A 12421-nucleotide genomic window follows, 5' to 3' on the forward strand; every position below is an offset into this window, starting at 1 on the left:
TATTTTGACAGAACTTTCTTGGACTCGAGAAATTTAAATCTGGATTGGGAATTCTGTTCCTTGTGATGTGGCCAGTCTTCGATCTTTCAAATGGCTCTTCAAATTGCTCAGAAACACGAAGAGTGAATGAATTTTCTTTCCCCTGGATATCTGTAATAATTTTTTAATGGTATTTGTCAAAGGCTTACTAAGTGCCAGGCACTCTACTAAGCCCTGGGGTAGATACAGGATGCTCAGGTTGGACACAGTTCCTGTCCCACATGGGGCTCATAGTCTAAGGGACCTATAACCAAAATAATTTGGTCTGTAAAATTTGGAAAGGAAATTGTATAATTAAAAGAAAATCTAAACATTTAACTGACTTCCTAGCTCCAAGACTAAATGGAGGAGAAAGAGAAATGTGCTTGAAAAATTTTGAATCAGTCTATCTTAAGGCTAAGAAATTTAGTCTTTCAGTGTCCCCCCCTAGACTGTACGCTTGTTGCAGGCAGGGAATGTGTCCGTTTAATTGTTATGTTGTACGCTTCCAAGCACTTAGTACAGTGCTTTGCACACAGTAAGTGCTCAAAAAAACATGACTGGATGAATGAAAAGGAGAGGAAAAAAGTAACAGAGTTTCAGCAAACATGTTGATCGTATACTGCAGTCTCTCAAGTAAATCTCCAGATTCAAAATCAATATCAATTAAATCAAAATGTGCAGTTCTGACATCCAATTACTTCATTAACTTTGGACAGTTGCTGCAAGTAAATTTATTATATTTGGAAAGCAAACTTAAAGGGCTTTGATTTATTTTCAATTCTAGCAATTCTATAATCAGGTGGGCTGTTAACCCTCAAGAGAAATTCTCAGTATAATTGAAGTTTAACAGTAATATTGTAGGGAGTATAACATTATTTTGTGTTTAATTTTATCCCAATGCCAAAAGCATACAAATATACAATTGTAGTAGCTTTTCCTGGGTGAAAACTTTACAACAGCTTTTGCGCACTAAATATGGAATATAAGAGAAAGTCACTGACAATTGTGCTTTCAACACTAACAGTGAGATCTCTTCCAACATGATAGTGCAAAGAGGAAGAAAATTGATCATTCTTGCCATATCTTTTGATCTACACAAAAAACTTTATTGGTGAAGAAATCCTTAGTAACACAGGACTAAGTATGAATGCCAAACCAGGGAATTAGTTTAAAGACCAAATACCTCTTTTTCATGAGCAGTATTTGTCATGCATCGTGCAGGGTTCAATTTTTAATCGGTGCCATTTCTGCCATTAATATCACTTCTGACTCTCCTCAGTAATGGCAGCTTCAAGATCAATAACATTTCTTACTGCTAACAATCAACTAGAGCACTGATACCAGAAATAAGCAGGGGGGCCAAGATCTCATTGGCAGGCAGGTGATAATTACTTCAGGATTAGTTTTCCAAACAACATTCATCAAAGCTGGAAAATGTAGGGCAACCAAACTACCTTCTCCCTCTCCTTCTAACTAACCATACAAGGATCATCGCTGTTTGGTTTCACTTCTCCTTCCAGCAACAAATTCATCACAACTTTTGTCAGGTAACTGCAAGTCCCTCTCTTTCCCAGTGGGGGAGTGTTGTAGAAAGATGTCATATCATCCTAAGGGAGAGAGAAATGAGAGTTTTGGTAAGACATTGAGAGAGGAAAGAACTGGGTTCAACCTAAGGTGGAAAGTAAATTTATAAAAATATTTCTACAGACAAAAATCTGTTTCCAACACTACTGGCCTCTGTTCTTCTAGTACACAGTAGATTAGCCAATCTCTGTGGCTTCTTGCTTACCCCTTTTTTAATTAGATCGTGTTTCTGATGATGAGGTAAAATATATTACATGAAGATAATAATAATAATAATGATGATGATGATGATGGTATTTGTTAAGCCCTTACTATGTGCCGAGCACTGTTCTAACCACTAAGGTAGATACAAGATAAGCAGGTTGTCCCATGTGGAGCTCCGAAGTCTTAATCCCCATTTTACAGATGAGGGAACTGAGGCTCAGAGAAGTTAAGCGGCTTGCCCAAGGTCACACAGCTGATAAGTGGTGGAGTCAGAATTAGAACCCATGTCCTCTGAATCCTTGTGCTCCTTCCATTAAGCCACTCAGGAGCTATGAATCGAACGATAACCAAAACACTGTGCAAGTGTAATATTCCCGATTCCCACCACTACCCAGAAGAGAATTTGTTAGCCCTTAACTTTCCCCAGATCTATGATTATTCCTTTTAATAAAATTTTTAAATGCTTTCCACTAAAAGTCACCTTGCTTTACTTTGTTTCTTTTAGTCAAAATGACACAGGCCAGAAATGTTAATTCACAATTTGGGAGATTTATTTAATGAAGGAATAATAAAGTCATTCATTATACTCACTTGTTTATCGACTTCTTTTAACCCACTCTGGTCCTTTTGAAAGACATGAAACGCTTCTTTCACCAATTTGTCCAAATCCACTTTATCTTGAAATTCTAGCTCCGGATTTCTTTCCAGCACGATGGACACAACCATTAATAACTAGAAAGGGCAGACACATTAAGCCAGCTTTGGACAGCCCCAAATTTACACTCTCTGGATACATTTTCATGCTTGAGTCAGGCCATTAAAAACCATAAATAAAGTGTGTTCATATATACAAACCCTTCTGCCTAGTGATCAAATATTCAGTATCATTCATGGAAAAATGAAATATTTCTAAAGAATGGAGGTGGGCCTAAGGTTTTTCAGGACTTTAAGAAAAATGGTGTAAATTTGTCGGTGGAATTGCTTGAAACCTTGCAGACTGCGAGGTGCACAACCCCTGAGCCTTCAAGAGTTCATTATAGTCTTCAGGGAGTGTCTCTGTACCTGCTCCAAAATAAATAGCTGCTCCAAAATATTTCTCACCTACTTAAAATAAAGGATGGTTTAGAAAGACAAGTTAGTTTGATCTTTCAGTCAGCAAGCTACTCTCTGAGAATAGACAACTCATTCACTACCAGGCCAACGAATGAACAATTACTAGGCATCTGGGTCCCATCTAATTAGTGCCTAGGAGGAGGGCATTCTATAAACGGTATCTGAGTGTCTTGAAAGATTGTTGCTTACTGTTGAATCAAGCCATTTCTACAGCATTTCACATCTTTCAAGGAACATGATCCTCCCCTATTGTGAGGGGTGAATAAATTTAGCTCTTTGAGAATGCATGGGTAGATATACACATGCAAATTATCCCCTTGCTAAAGGGTGTAACATTTTTGCCCTACATGTATCCTGAAACCTGATTTTATGCTCTCTCCAACTTAGGGGAGAATCCAACTCAGTGTGATTTAATCTAATTAATGTTGCTCCTCATGATGCCTACTGAGGTCAAATATCTGTATTTTCCAGATGAGGAAACAGCCTCAGTGAGATGAAATGGTTTCCTGAAAGACCGAGTGTGAATATGAGAAGCAGAGATAAGACTTTGAAATTCCTCGTTTTCACTCACTCAATCAATAATACTTATTGAGCATTTACTCTGTACAAAGTACTTAAGAGGATACAACAGAATAACTAGTGCCATGTCATGAAGGAGCTTACACTCTAGAGGGGAAGACAGACATATATTAAACATAGAGGGCACGAGGCAGAGTATAAAGATCTGTAATAATAATGAAGTTGGTATTTGTTAAGTGCTTAGTATGTGCAGAGCACTGTTCTAAGCACTGGGGGAGATACAGGGTAATCAGGTTGTCTCACGTGAGGCTCACAGTTAATCCCCATTTTCCAGATGAGGGAACTGAGGCACAGAGAAGTTAAGTGACTTGCCCCCAGTCACACAGCTGACAAGTGGCAGAGCCGGCATTCGAACCCATGACCTCTGACTCCCAAGCCCTAGCTCTTTCCACTGAGTCACACTGCAAGCATTTAGGTGGAGTGAAAAATGCTGAAGTTGTAGTAGGGGGGAAACAGGGTAGGAAAAATAGGGTAGAGGAGATGAGAGATGAATCAGAGAAAGCCTCCCAGATATGTAACTTCAGAATCAATCAATTGGCATTTATTAAGAAGATAATATGTGCAGAGCAGGGTTCTAAGTGTTTGGGAGAGTACAATACAAGAGAATTAAGAGACACATTCCCTGTCCATAATGAGTTTACAGTCTAAAAGGGGAGACAGACATTAATATGAATAAATAATTTATAATAAATAATTTCAAGAAAATAGAATTAATCAATGGTATTTACTGGGCACTTGCTCTGTGCATAGCTCTGTACTAAGTGCTCGGGAGAGTACAATATAACAGAGTTGGTGGACCCAGTCCCCATCCACAATGAGTTTAGAGGGGTCTTAAGAACGGAGAGTGCCATGACTTGCCAGATTTGAAATGGGAGGAGAGTCCAGGGAGAGGGAAGGGCCCTGAGCAAAAGGTCTGTGGTGAGAGAGATGAGGATGAGGCACAGTAGTTGGCCTCGAGAGGAGTGAAGTGTGTGTCATCTGGGGGGTAGAGGGAGGGAAGGGAGGATATAAAGGCGGGGGGGGGAGAAGATTACCTGCGCATCATTCACTCACTGTGCCTAATTAAAACCAATTCCTAGAATCTAAATATTGAAAGCACCAGGAGTGGAGATTTGGGGGCTTTCTCTTACTGCTGTCACACTGTGAAGGAGTGAGCGGGAGTCAATGGGGCAAAAGGTCTAATCCTCAGGTAATAATAATAACAATACTACTACTACTAATTATGGTATTTGTTAAGCACTTACTATGTGCCAGGCACTGTACTAAGCACTGGTAATAGGCTTGACCACTTTCACCATCACCTTCAAAAGTACTTACTTAGCACTTGTGGGCACATTGGGCTGTTCTAAGTCCTGGGAGTTAGAAGTGTGGGGAAGAGCCAAGACCTGGGTTGCTGGGTTCACTTTTACATGCCATGGCTCAACGTCCCCGGGGAAGCAGATGAATCCCACCATCCCCACCATCCAGTGGCTGCCGAACAGTCCAGGCCGAGGGTCTAGGTCCTTATTTGCTTCAGAACTGACCAGATGAATAAACTACAATGTTCTAATGGCAAGACATAGAATTTACTGTCTTCCAAAGCCCCAGTTTATTGTCCTGTCTTTAACAGCATACCCGTCTCTCTAAAATGACGTCCCCTGAGCTAACATTTTAGTGACATCGGTTGCTAGTTATTCACTCCCTGGGGAGATTTAGCATACTTCTACTGTACTTTGCATTTTAAATTAGAGCTTCAGGATGTAAAAATATATATATTTATATATTTGAAGATGACACAGTCGTCATTACCAGTGAAAGACCAGTGAATGGCCAGCAAGTCCTTTCTACCCACCTACAATCTGTAGTATAGCTTTCTTTCCTAAAAGCTTATCTTTTTTATGCTAACACCCCACCATTCGTTCAACTCTCCATCCATCTAGTCTTCTGAAACGGAACAGAAGGTACTTCCTCGGTTTGTTAGATTTCACAGCACAAACCTCCACAATGATCTGTCTGTATTTAGGCTGGTCAATATTTCCCAACATGTCTTCCACCAAGAGGGAGAAATTCATTTCGTACATAGTCATATCTGACAGTGTTGGTTGCTGAAAAGAGAAGTCAATATTCAGTCAGTCAATCTGTATTTATTGAGATCCTACTGTGTGCTAAGCACTGTACTAAGCACTTGAGAGAGTACAACATAACAGAGGTAACAATGTTCCCTGCAAAATGGCACACAGTTTCACTATAGTTCTCATTTAATGATGGAATGTCGTTCTCTAACTATATGTTTCTGAAATTTCTATGAAACCTAGAGAATATTGCCCTTAACTTTGAAATCCAAATACTTTTTTATATCCACCCAGCAATCAAAGCCAACTTGTTGGTGGCTGTGATTAATCAGAGCTCCTCTTTAAAAAGAGAATTATACCTTTCTTAATGTTTGTAGTTGAAAAATATCTTAAAACTCAGAAAACCATTTCAGCACGTGAAAAAAACTCTCGGAATTAAGGAGCCACGAACTAAATGTGTACTGCTTTCAAAATTAATCATCAAGGTTGAGTATGCTCCCAACCTTCAGTGCATAAGTCATTTTGATTAAATTCATATCATTTTGGTGGTACTTCTTCCCAAATATACTATATAGAAATACAAGGGCAGAAAAATGAGTCTTTGAAGAAGCATCAGACACACAGAAAAACAAAATTTAAATACATTTATTTGCCTTACCTAAAGCAAGATATAATTTTGTTCTTTTTGATTTATTAAGAATCAACTAAGAGATAATTGATACTAGGAGAGAGGCCAAAGGACAGACTTCCTTCCTGTTTACGGAAAGCAAAATGAACTAAGAAAATACATCCAAACCAAAACATCCTCTAAGGAGAGGGACTCTGAGTCAACTATAAGACTTTGTCACAAAGCAGACACATCCACAAGGATCATTACTAGAGATGAGACATTGCATTCATTCGCTCAGGTTTTCAGGGATCACTCACAGTGATGGAAATAGAATCAGATCCTCTCTGAAATTGGGACATATATTCTGTTAAAACATGACTCATGCAAAAGGCCAAATTCAAATTAAAATGTGGCTGGTTTGCCCAGACATCAGCTTCCCAGAGTCTAAATTCTGGACCAACTGTCAATTCCTTGATGTAGATATTGAGCCCCATTATTCTCTTCGAGATGCAATGATGAGTTCTGAAGGGGGAGAAATCCCTTCAATAATCTCTGCTCAAATCAGGCTCATGACTGGTTCAAGCAGGATTCGTTTGCTCTCTTTGCACCAGTGGCCCTCGCCGTTGCCAGTGACACATCTACCAGATTGTCTTCAAGAGACATAGGAGGTTAAGACAGGGCCAGGACATGAATTTCCGTGATTTAACTTATCCTTCTCGAACCTTGGAACCAACAATAACCTAGGCTCTGCTGATCCTCAACCTCTCGAGCTTGGAGATCAAATGCTTGTACCACCAGAGAATCAGGGGATTCAGCCTCTTGAGGGGAGATGGTAGGACAGGACTGGGATGGCAGCTCCTCAAATAAGAGGTCTTAAGGGCTGCCCGGGCTTGCCACAGCTCTGGGAATAGTCTTCTAGCCCCACCACCAAAAGGCATATAACACCAGCACATTTGTGTGGAGGAAAGTTGCAGACATCCTTGGGGTTTAACAAGATTAATTCAGGATGTCTTGTTCTCCACTTATGGCAAGATAATTAAGCTCACTGTCCTCTAATGTGCCTAGGAAAGCATTCTAGCTACTATAAGTTTCCAATGATTATAATTTAAATGTTTAGACCATTAGACTTGTAAAAGGAGAGAAAGCACTCCATGTGCATGTCCCTGACAAAACATTCTTTTTTTAAAATGGTATTTGTTGAGCGCTTACTATGTGTCAGGCACTGTACTAAGCTCTGGGGTTAACAAGATAGGTTGGATACAGTCCATGTCCCACATGGGGCTCACAGTCTTAATCCCCACTTTACAGATGACGTAACTGAGGCAGACAGAAGTGAAGTGACTTGCCCAAGGAAACAGAAAAGACAAGCAGCAGAGCTGGGATTAGAACCCAGGACCTTCTGACTTTCAGACCCATGCTCTATCCATGAGACCACACCGCTTCTCTAAGTCATACTTCATGTGCTTCGCCTGTCTATTAAAAGTCCACATAAAACATCAGAACCAAAGATATGATGACACTGCAGACAGTCCAAACTCTCAGGAACTCCGGTCACTCAAAAAGGAGCATGCCAAGTACATTAGCTCATTAACTTCTGAATTTAAATGGCTCTTTCTCTGCCCTTTGGGCTCAGTAAGGTAGAGACGAGACACAATAAAACCAAACAAAACTATGGCATGCTTCATTGGCCTAAGGGAAGGAGATTAAGAATGGCTATCTTGAAGAGGGTTGCTTAAGATACTTCACATATGTAAAGAAATATTCTGTAAGAATTTTGTTTCAGTTTAGAGACTAGATAGGAATAGCATACCCTGCGTTGCTAATGGAAAATGACTTAATATTGTGCAGATTTCCAAGATTTGGCTTTAAATAAACTATTTCCCCACAGGGACAGATCTTCCAGGTGAGTAAATCACCTTGGGAGGTACAGAGAGTCATTCTTTCAGGCCAGTAGGAATTTACTGCTTCAGTGCATTAGATTTACCTTGGAGACCGGAAAGAGCAAATTCATTCTCAGTTAAAGTCAGGGAGGAGTTTATTCACTCTTAGGATCTGGCTTCTATAGGTTTCTTGTTTTATTTGGCTTTGGTTCTTTACTGGGCCTTATTATTTAGACAGAGCACACTGCCAAGAATTCAAAGGAAGGCTTGATAGCAGGGAGATGATTGTCTTCCTTCAAGGACACTTTCCAAATCAAAATTACCAGGGTGGGCAGGGTCAAATAGCCACAGATATAGATTGGACTGGGTTTCATACTCCTATAAAGTCACTTATTCTTTAGTTATTTGGAGCATTCCATGAGGACAGAGCATAGGGTGGAAGGAGAATAAAAATCTGGCCCAGCATTCTATTACTCCATTCTCTATTCCCAACTCAAATAATGTTTGAGAGACACTATAAAACCCCATACACGTACCTGTGGCAAGTGCTTTTCCGCTACAATGATCCCATTGGGTGTTCGCTCCAGGATCTGCCACACCCTGTCATAGAACCCAGCAGGTGTTCGATTTAGAGAACCATCAATCTGCCGCCTGTTCAGCCAACATCTGTGAACAAAAGAAAAATGATGAAAGATCAAAAAGCGAGCTTGTTCTGTTACAAAAGAAAGCTAGCTTTATGGATTAATTGCAGCAAATATCCTTCTACATAACATAGCCACTCTCTGTTATGTTGGCTGATCAATATTTCATAGGAAAAAATAAAACTTGAAGCAAGAGAACAAGACCAACAATTGTAAGGATTTAGAAGGTGGAAAGTTATCATTTATTTAGTATTGATTATCCCCACTGGCTTAAAGATTTTCTTAACATTTAAAGGAGTTAAATACTAAAGTGAAAAAAGATAACAATTGGAAGGTGTATTTTAGAAACTAACGGTTATTTTTTTCGTTACTCTTCTGCTCAGTGTTTTCAACCTGATCTAGCAGCTTTCTTACCAGCCTTGAGTAATCATGATAGTGAGAGGGAAATTGAATCCCTAGACACCATTTACTTTAACTTAGCTACCCTGGTTGAAAAAAGGAGACCAAGAGCTAAACCTTCTAAGAAAGAATAGGTATGAGGAAAATACAGAAGAAAAACACTGGACAATTTGATCAAGAGCTACTTATTGTTACTGGAGAGAGGGATTAGAACATCACAAATTGAAAATTTTCCACCAAGAATTGGCTGTTAAAATAATTCACAACTTTCACTGTTGGAATGTGCGCCGGTGGTGTCTTTGCCCATACATTTCTAGTCTTTACAGTCACTTCTGCAAGCAGTTCTTTTTTTATCAAGCATTAACAATAGTTCATAGCACCCTGAAAAAATATCTTTTGTGTTACCATTTAAAGGCAGAAAAGGAAAAAAACCTCAAATGCAAAAAATACAGTGCTCTGTCTGCTCTTCTTTTACTAAAGTTAAAATAGCACCTCTAGGGGATCCTCTGGACTTTAAGGCCTGATTCCTGTAAGCACAGAACTCAGAGTGCCAGGCAATATAGGCCCAGGTGTGTAGAATGACACTTTGGACTTCAGAGAGAGAGAAGCTGTTTTCTGCTTATTACTGCTACTGGAGATGAAAAAAGCGTGAATAAAATTATTCATGTGACTAAAAATGTCTTTGCACTCAGCACTGAAGTATGTTTGCTAATGTCCTGCTCTGTGCACCTCAGGCCACCCATGTGGACTTAAGCCAATGCCGATCATCTCCCGATCCTTTCCACCAACATCCTCCTAGTGCCAGCCACGTCTCCACTGCCCTGCTCCCGTCACGCCCTGTGCGCCGCGGGCTGCCCGGGTGGGCTTAAGCCAAAGCTGTCCTTATCCCAAGCTGCTCCACCAATGTCCTCCCGGGGCTCGCTGCCTTTCCATTGCGGATCTTAAGGCCCTCGGCATCCTCCTCTGACCGAGCAACATGCTGCCTCTCCAGGATACTGCACCGGCTCTACTCCATTTCTCTAAGGAACCCCCGTCGTGACCTGCCATCCACCGCCCACAAGTGCAGAGAAAAGCAGCCCCAGCCTGACACCTTTTCCACAAAACCTAGGGAAGACTGGAGGCTGCTGGTGAGGCGGTCACTGACCTGGGCTCTGAGCTGCAAGGAGCCTGAAATTCGGCTCCTTCTGTCACGGCACCTTACTGATGATTCTTTTTGCCTTCGTGCTGTCTTAGTGTTTTGCTTTGTCTCTCCTTATGTATGCGTAGCTAGTCCCCTCTCCCTCTTTCTGTTTTTAGATTTTGAGCCTCCTGAGGGACGGGAACCGTGTCTAATTCTTCCCCAGCGCTTAAGACAGTGCTCTGCACCCAGTACGTGTGGAATGAAAACTATTACTACTACACTAAGAAACATTACAGATCATGCCATGCTTCTTTCTTGTAATTTAGAACATTTCCCTTTATCTCTTGCATAAGGAGCAAATCAAGCAGAAGCAGCATGGCTTAGTGAAAAGAGCACTGGCTTCGGAGTCAGAGGTCGTGGGTTCTAATCCCGGTTCCGCCACTTGTCAGCTGTGTGACTCTGGGCGAGTCACTTAACTTCTCTGTGCCTCAGTTACTTCATCTGTAAAATGGGGATTAAGACGGTGAGCCCTACCTGGGACAACCTGAGAGCCTTGTATCTCCCCCAGTGCTTAGAACAATGCTTAGCACACAGTACGTGCTTAACAAATACCACCATCATCGTCTGTTTTTGATTTGACCGTTTTAAGTAATAACTTTTCCAATACAGTTTTATTGAATTCCCCAGTGTCTTATCATGTTGGGGAGAGAGGTGAACACCATTTACTGCACCCTCATTGCCTGCAAAATCCTAATCAGAGTTCTCTTGGACCCATTACTGAAGAATATTATTAAGCAGCAGCAGCCGTAAGATTTGTCGAGCTCTCATCATATGCCGAGGACCTAATTAGGTACCTGGAGTATCACACCCATTGTGTCTTTCTCCAATCCCTTTTCCCCACTAACACCTTTATATTCTGAGCCCCATGAGGGATAGGGATCATGTTTAATTCCCACCTGTGTCCCGGTGCTTAATACAGTGCTCTGTAACCAGTAAACACTTAATGAATACTATTAAGAGAAGCAGAGTGGCCTAGTGGATAGAGCACTGGCCTGGGAGTCAGAAGGACTTGGGTTCTAATCCTGGCTCTGCCACTTGTCTGCTGTGTGACCTCGGGCAGGTCACTTCACTTCTCGGTGCCTCAGTTACCTCATCTGTAAAATGGGGATTAAGACTTTGAGCCCCTTGTGGGACAGGGATTGTGTCCAACCTGATTTGCTTGTGTCCACCCTAGTGCTTAGTAGAATGCCTGGCACAGAGTAAGTGCTTAAGAAAAGCTATTATTATTATTACTACAATTATTATTAGTAGTACTACTACACTCTCTGCCCTTAAGGTGCTTTCAATTCATTGTGGCTGCTTAAAATATAAATAACTATGAATTCCCAGAATTTCAATGTGACTTCAGGTGACAGTGAGGCATAACAGACAAGATCTTGGCCATCCCAGAGGTATATGAATAGAACATTATTAAGAGAAGCAGCCTGGCCTAGTGGAAAGAGCATGGGCCTGGGAGTCAAATGACCTGGGTTCTAATTCCGGCTCCACTGTTTGCTGGGTGACCTTGGACATCTCACTTAACTTCTCTGTGCCTTAGTTCTCCTGTTCTCCCTCTTGTTTAGACTGCGAGCCTCATGCGGAACAGGGGCTGTGTCCAACCTAATTGATTAGCATCTACCCCTGTGCTTAGAAAAGTGTTTGACACATCAGCACACAACAAATACCATAAAAAAAGAGTTCTGCATAGTGTGCATAGACCTTAAAAAAAATTTGTCATCATCAATAGATCTGGGCCTCAAACTATTAAAAATTTGTTTGGCTTTGAAAGAGTTGTTATGGCCTATTTACTTATTCATTTATATTAATGTCTGTCTCCCTCCTCTAGACTGTGAGATCATTGTGGGCAGGGAATGTGCCTACCAACTCTCTACTCTCCCAAGTGTTGACACAGGGCTTTGCACACAGAAACCAATAAATACTAATATATAGGATTGATTGCCTATTATGTTCCTTTCTCCATCACCAACAAGGTAGAGTAAAGCTGGATACTTGGTCCATTTTTGTTCAACTCCTCCAGGAATCCATGCCCAAATAAGCAACAAGGAATCTGGAGATGGAGGCAATATTTTAATACCCTGACCAGCAAAACTGCACTTAAAAAAAATTAGAAAAGCTGGAATCATTCTGCGGAACTCTCACCAACCAAAGCAGCCTGTGAA

General features: G+C 41.0%; 1 protein-coding gene across 4 annotated transcripts in view; it reads right to left on the reverse strand.

The window, feature by feature from the left end:
- Positions 1-888: 888 nt before the first annotated feature.
- PHKB (phosphorylase kinase regulatory subunit beta) overlaps positions 889-12421 on the reverse strand; it is a 239896-nt gene continuing 228363 nt past the window's right edge. For all 4 annotated transcript variants that reach the window (XM_029075680.2, XM_029075681.2, XM_029075682.1 and 1 more), the window contains 4 exons: positions 8579-8708; positions 5478-5585; positions 2401-2541; positions 889-1628 (listed from right to left, as the gene is read on the reverse strand). In XM_029075680.2, the coding sequence (XP_028931513.1) occupies positions 1491-1628; positions 2401-2541; positions 5478-5585; positions 8579-8708 (517 nt within the window). In that variant the 3' untranslated portion in view covers positions 889-1490. The remainder of the gene's footprint in view (positions 1629-2400; positions 2542-5477; positions 5586-8578; positions 8709-12421) is intronic.

This window comes from Ornithorhynchus anatinus, chromosome 11 (assembly GCF_004115215.2).
Source record: "Ornithorhynchus anatinus isolate Pmale09 chromosome 11, mOrnAna1.pri.v4, whole genome shotgun sequence".
Lineage (NCBI taxonomy): Eukaryota > Metazoa > Chordata > Mammalia > Monotremata > Ornithorhynchidae > Ornithorhynchus > Ornithorhynchus anatinus.